We start from the raw sequence: 21,976 nt of genomic DNA on the forward strand, positions 1-21,976 counted from the left end.
TAACATGGTAATATATTGTTAACTGGAGTATTTACTAGGTGATAACATGGTCATATATTGTTAACTGGGGTATATACTAGGTGATAACATGGTCATATATTGTTAACTGGGGTATATTCTAGGTGATAACATGGTCATATATTGTTAACTGGGATATATACTAGGTGATAACATGGTCATATATTGTTAACTGGGGTATTTACTAGGTGATAACATGGTAATTTGTTAACTGGGGTATATACTAGGTGATAACATGGTAATATATTGTTCACTGGGGTATTTACTAGGTGATAACATGGTAATTTGTTAACTGGGGTATTTACTAGGTGATAACATGGTAATATATTGTTCACTGGGGTATCTACTAGGTGATAACATGGTAATTTGTTAACTGGGGTATTTACTAGGTGATAACATGGTAATATATTGTTCACTGGGGTATCTACTAGGTGATAACATGGTAATATATTGTTCACTGGGGTATATACTAGGTGATAACATGGTAATATATTGTTCACCACGGTATTTACTAGGTGATAACATGGTAATATATTGTTCACTGGGGTATTTACTAGGTGATAACATGGTAATATATTGTTCACGGTATTTACTAGGTGATAACATGGTAATATATTGTTCACCAGGGTATTTACTAGGTGATAACATGGTAATATATTGTTCACCACGGTATTTACTAGGTGATAACATGGTAATATATTGTACACTGGGGTATTTACTAGGTGATAACATGGTAATATATTGTTCACCAGGGTATCTACTAGGTGATAACATGGTAATATATTGTTCACTGGGGTATTTACTAGGTGATAACATGGTAATATATTGTTCACCAGGGTATCTACTAGGTGATAACATGGTAATATATTGTTCACTGGGGTATTTACTAGGTGATAACATGGTAATATATTGTTCACCAGGGTATTTACTAGGTGATAACATGGTAATATATTGTTCACCACAGTATTTACTAGGTGATAACATGGTAATATATTGTTCACCACGGTATTTACTAGGTGATAACATGGTAATATATTGTTCACCACAGTATTTACTAGGTGATAACATGGTAATATATTGTTCACCAGGGTATTTACTAGGTGATAACATGGTAATATATTGTTCACCAGGGTATTTACTAGGTGATAACATGGTAATATATTGTTCACCAGGGTATTTACTAGGTGATAACATGGTAATATATTGTTCACCAGGGTATTTACTAGGTGATAACATGGTAATATATTGTTCACCACGGTATTTACTAGGTGATATACGTACCGAACCGTGGTTTCTGTGTACCGTTACACCCCTAGTGTTTACTAGGTGATAACACGGTAATATACAGTATATGACATTATTTTGACCACCCCTTGTTTCTAAGATCTAGGCTGTTAACAGAGTTATGCTAGCTGGCTAGCTACCTGTACCCAGCATGCCATTCAGATCTAGGCTGTTTCGCTAACTTATCTTCTCAGGATCAAATCATTCGCTACATATCGATGTTTGAGTCACAAAAAGTGTCAACTTTGTTATGGGCTCATTGTCGCATGCCGTTTTACGATTATATTTAAAAATAAATATTTTGTAATAGCAGACTGTAAGGCTGTAAAGATTCAAGTCTACTTTCATTTTATTCAGATTATACATTTAGGCAGCTAGAAGATGGATACCAATTTCCTCTCTGCGTTCAGTAAAAAGCACTCTGGCTGCCAGCCTAATTTAAAACTCTTGAGAGAGGGGTTTTGGCCAACAGCTAGGCTAGTGGTCCATAACTGCTTCCATTCATTTGTGCTGTGCTAGGCTAGCTTGCCGGCAGATAGCTTTCTACTGAACATACAGAGAGGAAATTGGTATCTATCTTCAGATTCAGATTCAGATTTCTTTATTCACCATTTTGTACAGGTACAAAATGGAACGTGATTTGACATTACAGTGCATGATTGATTTTTTCACAAATAGGAACAACATAATAATAATAATGATAAATAAATAAGTAAGTGCAAAACAGGACAGAACAGTGAGACAACAATAAGACAGTAAAGTGCAGTGGTAGGGGACATGGAAACAGTGCAGCACAGTTCAAGTCTTCTTGTCGTCTCCTGGAGTTTTGCTGTGTTCCTTTAAAGAGCAACTAAACACCAAGAATAAATTAATTGAGAGACTGCCATTTAATGGTTAAATGCATGCTATTGCTATCTAGGTGCCCTGTGATGTACGTCCCTGTGATGACATCACCTGGCTGGACCCAAGATCAGCCAATAGCAGACTGCAATAGCATGCATTTAACCATTAACTCATTGACCACCGGGGATTAGCCTTATCCTGTGGTAGCTACTGCCATGCTGTAAACGATGGGAGTTAGTCACCTTGTTTGTAGAGCTAAATCTATATTCTATATTATAGCCATGGATACAATACTATAGTCATTTGACATTGAGTTTCTTCCGTTCAAGATGCAAAAAAGAGAATTTTTCCATCCATACGTTCCCGTGTTATACCGTGGTGAATATAAGTATGGTTTTAGAGCGGTCTAGGGTAATTCATGAAATGCTTATTATGGCAGTATACGTCGATTCCATTGTAGACGTTGCCGTTTCTTGCCTGAACCCGCTATTGTTCCAGAATCAAATCTACATTATTGTAGTATTATGTTCCATCATGAATGCATGAAAGTGGGGGACGGTCGTTTCTGATTATTTGATTGTCGGTAACGGCATTCGTATTCAACACTAAAAACGCTTATCAGCCCGATCGGTACAAAAGCCTCAAGCAAAAATGTACGTCAAATCGTCCTTACCTGCGACCGGGAGTATTCCAAAAACAATATTCCAATTTCTTGATCGCCATCTGGTACATCCAATGTCCATTTGCTCGATGGCATAATCCACCATAACATATGGATCGGGCATATTTGACGGGCTTCAATGTAACCGGCAGAACTGTTCCTCTTGCCCGACAAGGAAAAGTGTAAACCGAAACCTTTGGCCATCCCACAGCCCAGGATACAATGTTAGAAATGGTGCTCTATACCGCAGTCTAGCGTGATGCGGACGGTATTGCACCTAGGCATTCTCAATGCGATTCCCAATGTTAACCCCGAGTCAGTGGGCCTGTAATGAATAGAAATATAGAATAAAATAATTAACGATCAAATAACGTATATATATGTGGTTGGCGTTCAACGGTTGTCGGACAAACACGTATATAATCGTCGTTGGCGGCCAATGTGTTAACCGATAACAGTCTCAATGTTTTTTTTTATTTGTGTTTAGTTGCTCTTTAAATTAAGGGTCTGTATAACTGCAGCACCCAAAGGGTGCTCTTCTATGCACATCTATCTATCACGATTAGCTTTGAACCCTTCTCAAGGTGATTCAGTCTCCATAGGTGTAGCTCAGCCCCTGTCTGTGTGTGTGTGCGTTTGGAAGGTCTTATGTAATCCCCATCGACCCGCTAAAATGTTTCTACTTACACAGCGTGACCCCCGGTTCTAAATTGAGCCCAGTGTCAAGAGGAGGGAACTGTAAAACAATGAACATGTGAATGGCAACGTTGCACTCACTCTGACTGGAATGACTCTGTGGAAAGACTTTTGTGACATGCGCTTGAGTGTGCTCTCATGAGTAGAATCTCATATGAGTATGAGTGTAATCTCATACTTGCCCTGCACTAAACTGTTTTTGTGTTCTGAGCATTGGAATATCACTCCAGAAAATCACGATTTAAACTATTTGTACGTATGCTGTAATTAATTCATGAACGTATTCTCTCTCAGCCCCTGTTTTGTCATCTGTTTTGCCTCAGTACAGTACGGTTTAGATGGTAAAAGTGAGCTAATTTGGTCACTCTGCTCACTTTTAGCACTCTTAATACCAGAACAGTGCACTCCTTGCAAAAGTACCATCTGTTATCCTGTTTGAACACTATTTGTAGTGCTATTAGGAGAATAGAATGAACTACAATCATGGATCACTGTAAGGTTAGCAATCACTAATACAATCCAAAAGGACATTTTAATATTGTTGATTTCTGATTGTTGACTGCACCGGTCAGGGGGCCACTTTTATCACTCGGCACTTCAGTCTCTTGAGTTTTGAAACAGGAGTGCTGTACATTCACACGGCATCAAAGCCTCTCTATCTTAAAGCCCCTGGCATGCTTTTGAGTGGGGCCTAGCAGTTGATTACATGTGATAAGTGCAAATCCTCCACGAAGAGGCTCTGAGAGTGTCTCCACCCTGGTCAGCTGACAGGTGTGACCTCCTTGTATCTGGTGCACTGGATTACGTGGCAGAATGGAGTGGCGAATAAAAGACATATGTTACTTTCTACACTTGACACGGAGCGGGAAATAAAAACTTGGACCAATTCAAGGATGTTTGTGTTTGACGTTTGAAACAGTCACACTCACACCAAAACAGTGAGGGTCTGTCATGAATAATAATGCATGGTGTGTAACTAAAAACTAATACACTCCCCCTTCCTACTCCATCCATCCCAACTCCCAAATCCCACCCCACCCCGACCCCACCCCACCCCACCTCACCCAACACCAACCCACCCCGGGGACACTTCCTCACGCAGGCTCCCTGTGTTCGGGCCTCTTCAGCGCTGCCTTCTTCGGGGTGTCATCTAGTGCCCCCAACCTGCGGGAATACGTCCGCACGCACCACTACCACCACCGCAAACCGCCCCTCTCCCCCGGAAGTCTGCCCTGCCACATCGGTAGGTTCCTCCTCTCCTCCTAATGGCTCCTCTCTCTACTCAGATTTCCTCTTTTTTCCTAGCAGTACCAGACGTTTAAAATAAAGCAACAGAGCCAACTTTCTTCTCCGGGTAGACTGTAGATAAAGACTTGTCGATACAGTATGCTGTCCCGGTCTTGAAAGGAGTTCATATGTTAGACTGGTGTTTTTTCCAGATATTTATTATCATTATTGTGATATTTGGCGGACATTAAGTGCCAGTTCATAATTTCAGTGAGTTTAGAAAAGTAGCTCTCTTTGTTTTTGTTTTTATATGAAGCCAAAAGAGGAGAAGTGGAGAGCATTCTTCTTTAATGGCTGCATTATGAAGAAATGGCTTAACCTCTGCAGAAGAAGTGACACCTCAATTGACACCTACCATTTTAGTTGTTGAGGTGTTTTGAAGTATATTAATGGGTGATGCCTCAGCACTTCTATCAAATGTGTGGTTTTTTAATTGTTTATTATTTCACACTGGCAGTCGGCACAAAAGGCTACCAAATATTTCAGTGACTGTAAAACATGTTAAAAGTGGATTTCTGAGGTATGAACTTATACCAAGACAAGGACTCATGTGTGAAAGAATGTCCTCTGTTTACTTCTTTCATAATTTTCAGGCTTTCTGCAATTTTCCCTCAGTTCCTTGTAGATGGATATTTAATTTAGATTTCTTTTGATTTCGGTATTTGATTGAAGGACCCTTCTTTCTCCACCACCCTTTTCCCCAAATCAAAACATGTGAGAATCAGCTGCTGTAAACTGTTGCATTGCATTTTGTTTGGGAATTCACTGGATTGATTTACAGTGCAGTTTTGCACAATAATGGCATTGATTTGACGGCAGAACGCCTCGCTGCACTGTGTATGCTGAGCATGCATTCTTGTATTGGATTGTGTGACTGAACGAGGCTAACAGTGATCAATGTTCTCAAGCATCCTCCTAATCAGAATACCCTTTCATTGATCACATCCGATTAGGGTTTTTGATGTGTTAATGTGTGCATGCTGTTGAATAGTAATTGGGTCTTAGTCTGAGGGAATTTTAATGAAATAATCCACAGGGAAATGGCAGTCTGGATGCCAAAGGTCTGGCTTCATCATTAACCACAAACATAATCCTTAAATTGAGAAATACAGACATTTCCAGACCTATTAATCCACCTTTGAATAATCCCCAGTCGCATATTCTTGAATCCCTAGGTCACACATGTTGTGTCGCAACGGTGAGTAATAGGCTACACGGCCACCAGGGGGCCCCATTGGAACTTAAATTATCCCAAATGTGCAGTTTCGAGACGTAATCAATGTAATAATCACCACGAATGTCCCAAGGTAGGCCTGCTTACTTTGAACCAAAGCGGATACCTCTTCAATTCAGCCGGGGGTCAATCCAGGCCAGTCGGCAGCCCCCACGGCAATATCTGCACAGTAAGTTATACAGAAAGACATGTGACCTGCCGCCTGCGCTGCTGGGGAGACCGCAGAGACCGGTCTCTCTTCCCACTGCGGGGTCTGAACAGAACTGCACTACTCATCTTCACCGCCGGGTGTCAGTGTAGAGCTACGAGGCTGGACTGGACGCCCCTCCCATAGGAAACACACACTTACTTCACTCTCCTCAACACTCACGGTTACATCATGGTCATGCCCCAGCTGACGTCAGCCTGGGCTGTTCATTTTAGGTGGTGGACGAGGAGGGGGCGGTTCAGGGGGTTTGTAGATGGGTTTTCTAAGGGTCTTTCCAAGTACCTTTCCTGCTGGTTTCCACATTAAGGCTAAAATAACGTTGAAGATGCAACCTTGATACACTCTTAATACCTGCTTAGTATTTCATCAATTATTTTTGTTGGCATTTCAAAAGAAGGTGTTTATGAAGCATAAAATTAAAGCCAATAATGGGTAAGAAAGATCAAGTCTTGAGAGACGGCCACTAGATTTTAACCCTGTACATAGTTTTATAGTCCATGAAGCAGTCGAGCCAGACATCCAACATAACGGCCTCCTTCTGTTCATATCCTCTGATGGACCATTTAACCCTCCGTTTAGGTAGCGATTGGCTTGGTTGGCAGACACACACACACACACACACACACACACACACACACACACACACACACACACACACACACACACACACACCTACACACACACAGACACAGACACACACACACACACAGATAACTGAAGAACCAACAGAACGACTCTCTCTCTCTCTATCACTCACTACCTCTTCTTCGCACTCTCATTCACACACACCAGACAGACTCATTTTCTGTTTCTATCAATTTATTTATCTATATATATCTTCTCTCTCTCTTTCTCTCTCTGCTGTTCTGTCACAGACCTGTTCTCTCTCTCTCTCTCTCTATCTCTCTCTCTGCCTCTCTGTCACTGTCTTCCGTTTCCCACCTGATTGCCTCTCTGTTTCCATCCCTATCTCTCTTTCCCCCTCTTTCTCTCATTAACACACATCATCTAAACGCACACACACACACCGACGCATACCCCCCCCCCCCACACACACACACACACCAGACAACAGGTACCAGTAGCCCCCCCCCCACACACACACACACAAGACAACAGGTACCAGTAGCCCCCCCCCCCCACACACACACACCAGACAACAGGTACCAGTAGCCCCCCCCCACACACACACACCAGACAACAGGTACCAGTAGCCTCCCCCCCCCCCCACACACACATACACACACCAGACAACAGGTACCAGTAGCCTCCCCCCCCCCCCCCCCCACACACACACATACACACACCAGACAACAGGTACCAGTAGCCTCCCCCCCCCCCCCACACACACATACACACACTAGACAACAGGTACCAGTAGCCCCCCCCCCCACACACACCAGACAACAGGTACCAGTCGCCCCCCCCCCCCCCCCCCCCCCCGCACACACACACACCAGACAACAGGTACCAGTAGCCCCCCCCCACACACACACACACACCAGACAACAGGTACCAGTCGCCTCCAGTCCCAGTAACAACCTTTCTTATCTCCTCAGAGCTGCTCTCTATGCCGGCAATAAAGAGGTTTTCAGTGTCATTTGCCAGGCATCCGACTAATGGTATGTCTGCTTTTTTCAAGTATATCTGCCACTCCTCCAGTTTCCCTTCTGATTTTTGCATGTTCTCCTTTTTTTGGGAGAGGAAATACATTTCCCGTTTTTTTTTTGGGGAGTTTTGACATTGACTGCCGTGATTCCATTAAATATCTTACCAGATCTAAATTTTGTATTATCATTTTTAATTTACATTTTTTTGAGTTTCCTGTTTCACAACCCATCTACTTCCTGTTCTTTTTTGGTTTTAAACCCCCTCACCTCTAACAACACCCGCCTGCATTTGCTAAAGGGGAACACCACTCAAATTAAGAATTGCCATAATGTTATTTTTCATGGCCCAGGATAGTTCAACCAATATCTGGGAACATGAGCTACTCTCTCCCAAAGCCAGAAACCAGAGAAGTAAGACGCACACTGTTATGGTATGAAGCTGCTCCATTGACAATAAATTGAGACTTGATTTTTTTGTTTGAATTTTTATACCTTTACTCTACAGTAGGGGAGGGCATCACCAGAGGCCCCACAATACAATATTATCATGACACTAGAGTCCCGATATTGTAATATTGCGATATATTGTGATTTATTACCTTTTTTCAACTACAAATGATAAAAAACTTTAACATCTGCAATAAAAATCGCTTTTATCTAATAAGATAATGTAGTGCAGTAAAATGGCATTGTCATGCAAACTTTTTTAATAAATTAATTAATAAATGTTTTAAATATCGTGGCGTCATCGTATTGATATAATATCGGCACACAAAATATCACGATATATTGCTGTATCGATTTCTTCCCCCACCCCTACTCTACAGTAGTGTTCTCAGTTCTGAAACAGAAAATGTGCTACTCAGAACATTCCCCTGGGTGCTCTGTGTGTCATCGATACCATCTCTCCCAAAGCATTGTCTATGGAGCAGCACCAGACTTTATACCTAATCTCTGACATCACACATTTGGGTTTTAGAACTCTGGATTTGACATTGAGTCGTTCATGGTCACTAATATTTGTGGACTGTCTTTTAGACCGTAAGAATAACGTATGAATTCTGAAAAAAGGGGCGTAGTTCCCCTTTAATGTGTTTTTCTGACCCACACACACTTTCTCTACACTACAGGATCGATGGATATGTAGAAGAAATTATATCTCCTTCGATATTATTGGATGCATGCATGTATGAGGAATATATCTCCCTGGATATATTCCCACGTGTGGATCCCTGTATACATACCATCATCTAGTTCTGAACCCTTCTGTACTTCAGCCTACTGCCTGGAGGAGACTGCTCACCACGTCAACATTCCCTTTCCGTTTTGACCATTATGGTTTTACACATCGTCGGTGGGCAATTCAGAAGCATTTTGCGAGTAGTCCTTTTGGAGCTCACTGCCATTTTTGTCCATCATTAAAATCCCCTTGAAGTAATAGACTTCTCATTCTAACGCGTTCATGTCATTATGACATCATAAGCCCCAGTGCTTATTTTCATTTATTTTCTTCTCCATTTACTAGTAATCCTGCCCTTGATAAGGCATGTGTGTTTAACCCCTGGATTTAATGTTTAGTCTCTTAACCTGCAATGAGTATCCCTGGCCATTTTAGTTTTCGTTTTTGAGGACTGCATACTTTTTTTGCAAATCAAAACAACATACTTTATACTTATAGCACATGCATGAGCCTGGTCTCTTTTGAAAGATGACCTTCTGAAGTTTCTGATTCCAGAAAGAATTTTTTTTTGTGCTAACTAGCGATGCTCGATATTGGCTTTTTTACCTATACCGATATTGTCCAACTCTTAATTTCCGATACCGATATCAACCGATACCGATATATGCAGGGTTCCCCCCCCCCAAAAACTGAATAATTTCAGGTAATTAACATTACATATCTCTTGTTGTGGAATTAACACAACATTATGCATACTTTTGACAATAAATAAAATCAGAATTTGTTCTTACTTGCTTGCCTGGGTAAATAAAGGTTCTAGAAATGTAAAAAAAAAAAAAAAAAAAAAACATTTTTATTTATTTTTTGAAAACCGATACCGATATTTTCCGATATCACATTTTAATGCCGATATGGGCCGATAATATCGGTAGGCTGATGATATCGGACATCCCTAGTGCTAACGTAATAGAGTAATATAGGTCCGAACTTGAGTTGTAGAAAAACTTGTTACTCAAGTTTTTCTGTAGTAGTTAGTAGTCCAGAGGTAGTATTTTCCCAGAAGGTGATATGGCTTACAAATCCATACGGACCCATAACCTGAAGCCTTATGTAGTACTGTACATGTCCAAATTTCATAAAGATCCATTCAGAAATGAGTGTTTAGGAGTGATATTGGTAAACTGTGTACAAAAGAAAAACTGAGTTTTCTCATAGACTTCAATTCATTCGGCTGTTTTTCTCTTCCTGTTTTCGCTTGTTAGTTTTTCACCAGATCCCTGATTCATACATCCCTAGGTGGGGTATCATTGGCTACAACCCTCCACAATAGTTTTCGAGATCGCATCTAGATTGACGGAACTAGAGCCCCAAGAGTCGGGAGTGGTATTTCATGCAATACCGTGTAGTCTAGTAGATAGAGGGGGGTATCATGCACCCCCCGGAAATATACTTCTAACCAGACTTTCTAGAATGGAAAAAAGGTTATGTTAACAAGTTGTCAGTGTCCCATGTATCATTTATATGCAAATTAAGGACGCGATTATCAATCGCAATATCAGTTTCATATATCTCAGCCAATATTGCAGATAACTGAACAAATGAGGTGTCTAGACCCATGTTTTGAGGTTCAAAGATCACAATAACACTATCCCTAGAGTGATCACATGTTTCTATGTAATTTTGCCCATGCAAATCTGTGCCGTCAATACAAAATAATCACATTTTTACTAATTAGTTGAGTAGGAAAGCGGATACTATCATGCACCCCCTGGAAATATATTGTTAACCAGTGTTTCTAGATAGGAAAACATTTTCAAATGTTTTCCTATGTTAAAAATCTGTCAGTGTCCCATGTATCATTTATATGCAAATTAATGACGCCATCGTCAAAAATGAAAGTCACTATTTCAGCCAATATTGCAAATAACTGAACAAGTAGTTTGTCTAGATCCATATTTTGAGGGTCAAAAATCATAATAAAACTATTCCCAGAATGATCAGCTGTTTGTGGCGAGCTAGTATGCAAATTAGTGTAACATTTACAAAGAATAAAGCATTTTTACCAATAAAGACACATCATATTGTAGCTGACTGAACAAAAAAAGATGTGGACTCATGTTTTGAAGGTTAAAGATGGTAATAAAATTTCTGAAGTGGTCACATATATCTCTGGCATGCTTATATACAAGAGTGCTGCTTTCACTGCCATTTCTTACGTAGGTCTACATGTATGTAATACGGTAAATACGTCCTCTGTTCTGGATATCTTCTTTGTTGACACAACATTCAAGTCTTTTTTTCTATTTGTATTTTGTGCCCTAAACTACTAATCATCACAAACAATTGTCAAAGTCTATCTCTTCGATCTCCATCTCTTCCTCCGCCTCATCACACTCGTACTCTCCATCCTCCTCGTCCTCATCCACTGATATACATTATACATGGGACACTCTGACAGATTTTTAACATAGCCTATCATTGTCTACACATTGTTTCCAATCTAGAAACACTGGTTAACAATATATTTCCAGGGGGTGCATGATAGTATCCGCTTTCCTACTCAACTAATTAGTAAAAATGTGATTATTTTGTATTGATGGCACAGATTTGCATGGGCAAAATTACATAGAAACATGTGATCACTCTAGGGATAGTGTTATTGTGATCTTTGACTCTCAACATGGGTCTAGAGTCTAGACACGTCATTTGTTCAGTTATCTGCAATATTGGCTGAGATATATGAAACAGATTTGTTTGCGATTTCTTGATAATCGTGTCCTTAATTTGCATATAAATGATACATGGGACACTCTGACAACTTGTTAACATAGCCTATCATTTTCTTCACCTTTTTTCCATTCTAGAAAGTCTGGTTAGAAGTATATTTCCGGGGGGTGCATGATACCCCCCTCTATCTACTAGACTAGTGTACTTTGCACAAGCCTCAAATACCGGCATGTAACTCGAGAACCGCTGAACGGATTTTGTCGCCATCGACAGGCAACAAATAAGCCTTCAATTCGATATATATATTGTATTACAAAATATGCACACCGAGCCACTAGGGGTCGCCAAAGTGCAAATCTTCCTAAAAAGGGCCCACATGTGGTACGGCGCAAGGTAACATTCCAATTTTTAAAAGGCAAATTGCTAACACTAAATTGTGCTGCAGAGAATGCACGCTTGTGAAGTCGGGTGACCTGGCGGGTGCTACTTTTGGCTAGCGATATTTCCTTTTTCTTTTAAACTGCCTCTAAATGCTCTGCCTTATTAGAAGGCTTTGTTCATGGGACCAGAGCTGCATGAACCACAGACGAAGCTAGGAGCGATCTAATAAAAGTCCAGAGTTCATCTGGCGCACCGGAACAAAAATGCATTGTAAGTCATTGGCAGCAACAGCAGTTTATTTGGAATAAATAGAAGACAAACTCAATGATTACTTATCACCAATAGATGTCGCCAAAACAACAAAAAAGTGCGGATGGGGCGGCTGATTGGCGCAGTGGACAAGGCGCTTGCCACTAACGTAGGAGATGCTGGTATCGAGCCCAGCTCTCGGCGTTGCTACCGGCTTGGCCAGCCGTCATACTAACACAATTGGCAGTGTTAGAGGGTGGGAAAGCCGGTGGGTGGGGATTGGACGTTGTGGACAGCGACGGTTGGGTGACGCCGGTGTGGCGGAAACAGGAAGGCAGCGTGAGCCTCCCACGCGTTACTCCTCGCCACTGAGAGTTCGAGCTGCTGCGGTGAAAAGATGCGACAGGCTGCCTCCTCGTGTACCGGAGGGGACACGTGATGCAAGGCTTCTGTCCTCACTACAACGACCAGTTGGGGGCATAGTCTAGCAACGTTCAAGACAGGGGAGGGAAAAATTGGAAAATACGAAATTGGGAAGGGAGAAAAATAGAAAATGGGGAGAAAAAGTAGATAAAAAAAAAAGCAGTGCGGATTACCACTTTAACCCTTAAAATCTTGATCAGGAATTTATAGGGAAGGGTTCATTGGCTGACACAGCAGAAGTGACTGGTGAACTCTTTGATCCACCAAATCCTGGATAATCATCCATGGTTAGTATGAAATGGATAAACATATCAACATCATTCATAACCACTTCAGTTTGGCTGTTCATTTTAATTCATTTGAATAGTTGTTTATAAATAAAGGTGTTCATTTACACCGCTACAGTATGTTAGCATCGTGGATATGCCATTACTACATGCATACTACAGTATGTTAGCAACGTGAATATGCCATTACTACATGGATACTACAGTATGTTAGCATCGCGGATATGCCATTACTACATGCATACTACAGTATGTTAGCAACGTGAATATGCCATTACTTCATGCATACTACAGTATGTTAGCAACGTGAATATGCCATTACTACATGAATACTACAGTATGTTAGCAACGTGAATATGCCATTACTTCATGCATACTACAGTATGTTAGCAACGTGAATATGCCATTACTTCATGCATACTACAGTATCTTAGCAACTTGACTATACCATTACTACATGAATACTACAGTATTTTATCAGTGTGACTATACCATTACTACTTGGATACTATGTTATGTTTTAAGTCTGCTACTATTAAGTTTTGTTTTGCGAAATTCATTCCAATTCGAGGAAAATTATTCAAATTAAGGTTTTCTTCACACATGCATATGCAACGCGTTTTGGCAACATGCCTTCATCAGGGTTACATGAGCTTAAATACCCATATAAAATAGCCACCACAGGGAAAATGCCCCCCCCCCCCCCCCCAATTGACAACAGACCAATCAGAAAACGGGTTACATTCATAGACTTGATCACTTGATCACAGGAAAACTTGATTCCTTCCTGATCACAATTTAAAATAAGTATTCAGGCAGTTGAAACAACTGAAACGGCTCATGCTTAGATGAGTTTGCACAAGAAAACAAAAGGGGCACAATTATTTAGTTTTCCTACATTTTAGATGTGATTTAAAGGGTAAAAGAAAGAAAAAAGCGCCTACATTTTACCCCCATTTGTCTGCACCTTGTAATGTTGAATAATCACTCGGTTGGTTTAGTATAAACACTCTTTATTCAACATCAGGTATGGGTTGACTCGGAACACGACTGCATGCTTAGCCGGCTACTCCCGGGGTGGTCCTGCGCATGCTCCGTCCTGTTATAGGCTGACTCCTGTTACACAGGTATCATGCACAGCGTAATATAGTCCCTGATGTTACTAGACATAACATTACATCTTCCCTCCTTTGAGTAGCTTAACCTGAGGGAAGTAAACCAATTAAACTATCTAGCAGTCCATGGAACATGACTACAATATTAACCTTAGCTATTTTAATTAACATATTATACTTATTATTAACGTTAGTGAATGCTTTTAGAGTTTCTTTTAAAGCCCTGTCACATGAACCTGAACTAGACTCCCGGGTCGACTACCGGTTGCCCACATAGGTGCCGAGGATTATTCTGCCTCATTGGCTCCCTACGCACTCACTATACAGTCTTTCAGGTGAAAAAGTCTTTCAGATGTGATGGCTTTTTAACCACTCTGCCTCTCAACGTGGTGACCGTGGCTGGTGTCTGGATTGGTGTCACCGTCTCTAGCTGTCGTTCGTCTGCTTCCTCCTCGATTACCCCGTCTGCTTCCTCTTCCTCCTCATGCTCGGGCTGGGGAAGTGGTGAAGTCAGCAGACGCAGGTGTCGCCTGTTCCTGCGAAGAACACCGCCTCCGGTGCGGATGAGGTATGACCTTGGGGCACTGCATTTGTCCAGGACAATGGCAGTTGTAGTCCACCCTTTTTGACTGTCAAGTTTGACAGCAACAGCGTCACCCGGCTTGAGTAGGGGCAATGGGCGGCTTGAGTGACGTCTGTCATAGTGGTGTTTGTAGGCAGCCTTGGCTCTGGAGTCTGCTGCCCTCACCAGTCTGATGTCTGGCCACCGGGGAATAAGCTTTTCCTCCAATATGGGTACAGGAGTACGTATCTGGCGGCCCAGCATCAATTGGGCTGGACTGTATCCTGTTGCCTGGATGGGAGTTGCTCTGTAGCTGAGAAGAGCGAGGGCTGGATCCTTCTGTTTCAGAATGTGTTTAGCCGTCCTCACTGCTCTCTCAGCAGCTCCATTTGCTTGTGGGAAATGTGGGCTCGTTGTGACATGGTGAAAGTCATAGTCCTTTTCAAACTGCTGAAACTGATGCCCACAGAACTGAGGCCCATTATCCGTCACCAGGGTCGTGGGACAGCCCCACCTTGCAAAGATGGCGCTGAGGCGAGACCTCACTGTGGCGCTTGTCATGTCTGGTAGGTAGACAAGGTCGATATACCTTGAGAAGTAGTCGACTACAACCAGGTAGTTTCTTTTGTCCACTTCGCAGATATCCGCAGCCACTCTTGACCAGGGTCTGTCGGGTAGAGGCGTTGGCATGAGCGGCTCTCTGTTCTGGGTGGGTTTTGTCACCTGGCACTGTTTGCAGTGTTCTATCCACTTCTGCAGGGCTTTACTGACGCCCGGCCACCAGACGCTCTGCTTGGCGCGTTCACGGCACTTCACAATGCCCATGTGGCCGTCGTGCAGTCGTTCCACTATTACTGCCCTCATGCATTTGGGAATAACGATTCTGTCGCCATAGATGAGCAGGTTGCGGCATACTGAAAGGGAATCTTTCACTGCATAGTATGGCATGATGTTGCTTGGCACTTTGGATGCGTATCTTGGCCAGCCATTTCTCACAAACTGTATCACCGTCTGTAGCTCTGGGTCTTCTTTTGTGCGCTCTTTAACCTCATCCAGACGTGAACTTGACATTGGCCATGCTGCCTGTGTGGCTTCCTCTAGAGCCGCTATGTCGTCTGACAGCTCAACCGTCTCCAGGTGCAGCGCTGCAGAAGGATGCCTTGAGAGCGTGTCTGCTACTACAAGCAGTTTGCCTGGGACATACACCGCTTTCGCATTGAATCGCATCATCCTCAGGAGCAGTCGTTGACAACGAAGTGGCACTGCATCAATGTCTTTGAGGTTGAAGAGTGGGACCAATGGCTTATGGTCTGTTTGAATGGTGAAGTTGTCCAGGCCGTATAGGTATTTGGAGAACTTTTCACATGCCCAGACTGCCGCCAGACACTCCTTCTCAATCTGAGCATATCTTGTCTCAGCATCTGTCAAGGTGCGAGAACAGTATGCGACTGGCAATAATTGTCCACTGTGATTTTGAAGGAGAACACCTCCTAATCCATAGCTGCTGGCGTCGGCACTTACAACTGTCGGCTTGCTGACATCATAGAAGGCTAGTATGGGCGCCTCTGTCAACATCTGCTTGACTTTAGTGAAAGCCTTGTCTTGTGCCGGGCCCCACACCCATGCTGTGTCAGCTTTCAGTAGGTCATTGAGTGGGTGTGTGACATCTGCTAGGTTGGGCAGATAGCGTCCAAGATAGTGCACCAATGCACCATGCCCATGACCCGCTTCAGATCTGTGGTGTTTCCAGGTGGCTGGATGTTTCTTATGGCCTCCACTTTTCCCATGTCAGGCCTGACACCACGCTTGTCCACGATGTGGCCTAAAAACTGGACCTGTGACTGTCTCAGTTTGCATTTTTCTTTGTTGAGCTTCAATCCGGCATCGCTTAGCGTTTTCAGTACCGTCTTCAGGCGTTGGTCATGCACCTCTGTGGTTTCTCCATAGACTATTATGTCATCCATGAAGGCTGCTGCACCTGCGTGGTCCTTGAGAAGATTATTCATCTCCCTCTGAAATATTTCTGGAGCGCTGGATATACCAAACGGAAGGCGGTGGAAGAAATATCTTCCGAATGGCGTGATGAACGTTGTTAATTTGGCACAGTCCTTTTCCAGAGGAATTTGCCAAAATCCTGTAGCAGCGTCCAGCAGTGAGAACATGCTTGAACCGGCCAGCTTGGGGAGTATATCATCTAGTCGGTAAGATATACTTCTCTCTCTGCACCGCTTCGTTGAGGCGATTTAGTCCCACACATATTCTCACTCGACCATTCTTTCGTGGCACAACCATCGGGGCACACCATTCAGTTGGTTCTGTTATTTCCTCAATAACTCCACATTTGACCATCCGCTGAAGCTCCTCCTTCACTTTAGGGAGTAAGGGTACAGAGACTCTGCGAGATGTGTGGACAGAGTAGGGTACTGCACCTTCCCTCAGTTTTATTTTCACTGGGGTTGTTTTTAAAAGTCCCACTGACTCGCTGGGTACCACTGCCTCACTGGGCACATTTGTCACATTTTTCATTCTCTGTATGAGACCCATGGCTACTGACACTTCTCTGCTCAGTAGGTTGTTGACTGTGGGACCTTCCACAACATGTATGTCGAAGCAGTACTCTGTCCCTTTGTGACAAGTGAATGTTTTGAACTTGCCTTTGTTAATTAGTCTGCCCCCTGGACCATCCAAAACAGTATGTGTATACACCAGCTTCGGCCTTGTCACCAATGCGTCATAGGTGTGTTGAGAAATAACACTGGTGTCAGCTCCACTGTCTATCTTAAACTCAACCTCACCTTCCCGGAGTTGCAGTTTTATTGGCCATGGCTTATTAGAGTCCTGCACAGTGATAGAGCCCAAGAAATAATAATCATCAGGTTCGGTTTGCTCTTCTGCATACACATCACTGACCTGTAGAGTGCGACACACAATAGCGTAGTGGCCCCTCTTACCGCATTTGCGACAGTCAGCACGTCTGGCTGCGCACATATCACTCTCGGCGTGCTGGTTGCCGCACCTGTCGCAGTTGCCTTGAGCTGCATGTCTTGTGCCTGCGTGCTGCTGCTGCCTGGGGGGTCTGTAGCTGCCTCTCCTCTCTGGTTGAAATGCGCCTCTCGGCCGCGCGGAGTAGGCTCGTCTTTGTGTGTGCGTCACCTCACACAACTCTGTGGCTCCACTCTGTTCGGAAATCTGTCCCTTGATCTGTTCCGACTGCCTGGCGTGTCTGCATGCCCTCTCTAGGTTTAAATCCGACATCATTTGAAGCTTTTGTGACAATTCTTTATCCAATACTCCTATAACGATTCTGTCCCTTACATTTTCATCTTTCACAGTTCCAAAACTGCACGTGCTCGCCAACTCGTGTAAACAGCGGATGTATTCCTCCATGCTTTCTCCGTGCTTCTGTGCACGCTGGTGGAACTTTGCTCGCTCGTGTATGACGTTAACTTTCGGCACAAAATATTTGTCCAGTTTGTCCAGCACAATTGCATATACTTTTTCATCTCCGTCGGCTGTATAAACGAAGGTCTTGACGATCGATTCGGCTTCACTTCCGAGCGCGTACAGCAGAGTGCACACTTGCACTTCTTCCTCCTCTTTGTCTAATTTGGTCGCAATTCTGTACCTGTGGAATCTGCGTTTCCATTCAGGCCACTGCTCCGGATGACTGAAGTCCAAACTGCTCGGCGGTGGGAACTTTGCCATGGTTGACTTCTGACACCATGTAATGTTGAATAATCACTCGGTTGGTTTAGTATAAACACTCTTTATTCAACATCAGGTATGGGTTGACTCGGAACACGACTGCATGCTTAGCCGGCTACTCCCGGGGTGGTCCTGCGCATGCTCCGTCCTGTTATAGGCTGACTCCTGTTACACAGGTATCATGCACAGCGTAATATAGTCCCTGATGTTACTAGACATAACATTACACACCTAGTTCTGATCTATATAAGAACCTTGGTGTTGTCCTCGACGACCAGTTGAACTTCTCTGCTCACATCGCAGCGACGACCAGAACCTGCCGATTCCTCCTGAGCAACGTCAGAAGGATACGCCCCTTCCTGACAAAAGAAGCCACCCAACTCCTCGTCCAATCAACAGTCATCTCCCGCCTCGACTACTGCAATGCACTGCTCGCTGGCCTCCCGGCCGCTGCCACTAAGCCTCTTCAACTCATTCAGAACGCAGCGGCCCGCCTGATCTCAAACCTACCGAAGTCGGCCCATGTCACCCCACTTCTTAGGGACCTGCACTGGCTCCCCATTGCTGCACGAATCCGCTTCAAGGCCCTCGACCTAGCATACAGTGCGGCAAAGGGAACCGCTCCCGCCTACCTCCGGTCAATGGTCTCTAACTACACACCCTCAAGACCCCTACGCTCTGCATCTTCTGGCCGCCTCAGACCTACTCCTATCCAAGCTCCGGGAGGGTCATCAAAGAGAAGTCGCCTATTCTCAGTCCTTGCCCCACAATGGTGGAATGAACTACCCACCCCAGTTAGGACAGCCGAATCACGTCCAATCTTTCGCCGTCGACTAAAGACGCACTTCTTCAACCATTATCTGAATAAAAAAAAAAAAAAAAAAAACAATAAAAAAATCTAACCCTAACTAACCGTACTGTCATGCACTTGTCCTAATAAACTAACCTACACTGTAGCACTCAACACTTTGATGAACATTGTTGCTCAGCTGATAGAGTTGTGCCCTTCCTGATGGCTTGTTGTACAGAACTTGTAAGTCGCTTTGGATAAAAGCGTCAGCTAAATGACTAAATGTAAATGTAAATGTAAATGTATATCAGAATGATGTATGTGACAAAAATACACACAAATAATTTCCGTCTCATTTTCGTCTAAATAAATCCATCGTTTGCTCTTCCTGGAAAACCTTCATACTCCGATATAAGGATAAGCGCTCAATGAAGAAATCCACTCCCATTGCCAAAGAAAGGTCTAACATGCCTATAGATACTTGTACCATGGAACTACACAATATGAATGTATTACATGGTCCACAATGGCCCCCAAACAGCATTGCCAACTTCAACAGACGGAGAATGGAGAATGTATGGAGGCAATATGGTGAGTTTTTAAAAATCTTCATCCTGGCAAGAGTTTTCAAAAAGATCCAGTTTCAGTGACGTACAACTCCGTTTGCATTGTGGACTAAATGCCAAAACGCATAGAAAAACCTACGGTTTCAGTTTACTAAGAGTTTTGTTTATGCACTCTGGGAGGGCGCTCGCTGGGGAAGAATTTAATTGCCATTGTACATGTGTGACGTGTATGTGATGAATACTCTTTGAGTTCAGGGAAGCAATATCTGGAAGAATTACATTTTGGCAATGGGTTTTATATACTTCTCATCTGGAGCGCCACCGTTTTGATTGTACAGGTATCTTGATAAGTTGAAAAAACTAAAGAAATTGCTGCTTGCTGATTGGCTACTGTATAACCTCACCTATACGATGCCATCCAAATGCCACTTTTCCGTAAGACTTGGATGTTCAACCTAAGGTCAAATAATGTTATCGATGCTTAGAAAAAGGCAGGAGCAGTTCTCATGTGATCTTAAGTAGATCTGTCTTTCTGTGGTTCCCAAGCCTTTTGTTGTGCGTTCATCGATTCCCTTTTCATCTGTGGTTATATAGATTTTTGGCTTTGATCGTTAGCCGTTTGCAGTTTGTTTTTGTTTGACCTCTAGTAAACCTTTTGTTTGAACTTGCCCGGCTTTGAAAAAGAATGGGTACGATATTATCTGGAAACACCAGAGCTGAGTAATTACTTGTTTTATGGTTGTGCCATGGTTGTGTCTTAAGGGAACAAGATGTCAGCTTGTTTACTACAGTCATACAGGTAACCAGGTCAAGACTCATGATGACCAAATTAATCTTGTCGGAATCGGCCGACATAACTGCTACAAAGAGGACGCAGATTTTCTCTACCTAGCCTACTGTATGCCCAGTGTATTTCCATTGTAATTTTTCATCTAGACAACAAACTTTGTAACTGCAGTACAATCCACGGACCCAAGCGTGTCTCGCCACCAGCACTGTGTTCACATCTCTGGCTCACCTCCGGCTCTATTGCTCCTCCTCCTCTTCCTCCTCCTCCTGCTCCACAATGCTCTCTATTCCCTCTTTCCTTGCTCTGCCTCTTCCTCCTCAGAGCCTGTAGAGGGACACCACCACGTAGCCCAGCTGCTGAGGGGGCTGTCCACTGAGCCGGCCCTCCGGGGGTGTTCCTCTCTGGCTGTAGACGGGGCCTTGGTCCACCACCTCCACCATTGCCCCTACCACCTGCGCCTCTTCAGGAAGTGGTTGGTTTCCGGTCAGGAGCCCCCCGAGGCTCTCTACGGTCAGCTCCTGTAGAACCCCCTCGCACCTGCCGTGGCTGCTGCCTCCTCCTTCACTGCCCCGTCCAAGGGCTCGGGGGAGGGGCAAGGGGGGGGCTATGCCAGCTTCCAACGCAGTCTACAGTAGTGTTCATTGCATCCCCTTTGTTTTTCATCCCAACCTGTTGTGTTTTCTTCCTGTTCTTTCTCAGTTTTCCTCTGTTGCATTTTGCCAGAGGAAGTCGCTACTGAAAATGGGAATAAGTTACAAAAATACTCATTTGCGTTTTGATCGAAAACAACATTCTCAGTTTTGTATGAAATGTTTGTCTTTCCCATGCACAAGATTCACGGCGCACTAAAAGGCAATACTGAGGCGAGCTATTGTTTTTCCTGCCAGTGAATCAAGCCTGTTATGTCTCTAGAATAGTAATAATGTAGTGTACATTGGAAACTGTGCAAACGAAGACCACTAACTATGAGCATGCCGGATGGATAACACGCCGATGACCTTGAAGAGCTCTTCTATGGAAAGGTTTTGAGCTTGAATGGAGTTGAGCGCATGCTCCGTCTTAACCCTTTCACTACCACACTACAAATGGTTAACCGTCTGTAGTGTGGTAGTGAAATGGTTAACCTGCTGTAGTGTGGTAGTGAAAGGGTTAACCATTTGTCGTGTGGCAGTGAAAGGGTTAACCGTCTGCAGTGTGGTAGTGAAAAGGTTAAGTATTGAAGGGATAGTTCTGTTTACCTTACCGGGGATGATGTTGATTGGTGGAGTCCTTTCTCAGCACGACCATGCTGTTCCTCACACTAGACTCTGACTGAACTCTACTTTGTGTGTATTATGGAGTAGATCTCAGTGAGATTCAG

General features: G+C 43.4%; 1 protein-coding gene across 4 annotated transcripts in view; it reads left to right on the forward strand.

Moving 5' to 3' along the window:
• LOC311230657 (inositol hexakisphosphate and diphosphoinositol-pentakisphosphate kinase 1-like) overlaps positions 1-21,976 on the forward strand; it is a 254,567-nt gene that overhangs the window by 195,732 nt on the left and 36,859 nt on the right. For 2 of the 4 annotated variants that reach the window (XM_084317006.1, XM_084317008.1), the window contains 2 exons: positions 4,605-4,745; positions 7,791-7,853. In XM_084317006.1, the coding sequence (XP_084173132.1) occupies positions 4,605-4,745; positions 7,791-7,853 (204 nt within the window). The remainder of the gene's footprint in view (positions 1-4,604; positions 4,746-7,790; positions 7,854-21,976) is intronic. The other 2 variants (XM_084317007.1, XM_084317009.1) reach the window with 1 other exon arrangement.

The sequence above is a fragment of the Notolepis coatsorum genome (assembly GCF_963971535.1).
Source record: "Notolepis coatsorum genome assembly, chromosome: 6".
Taxonomy (NCBI): Eukaryota; Metazoa; Chordata; class Actinopteri; order Aulopiformes; family Paralepididae; genus Notolepis; species Notolepis coatsorum.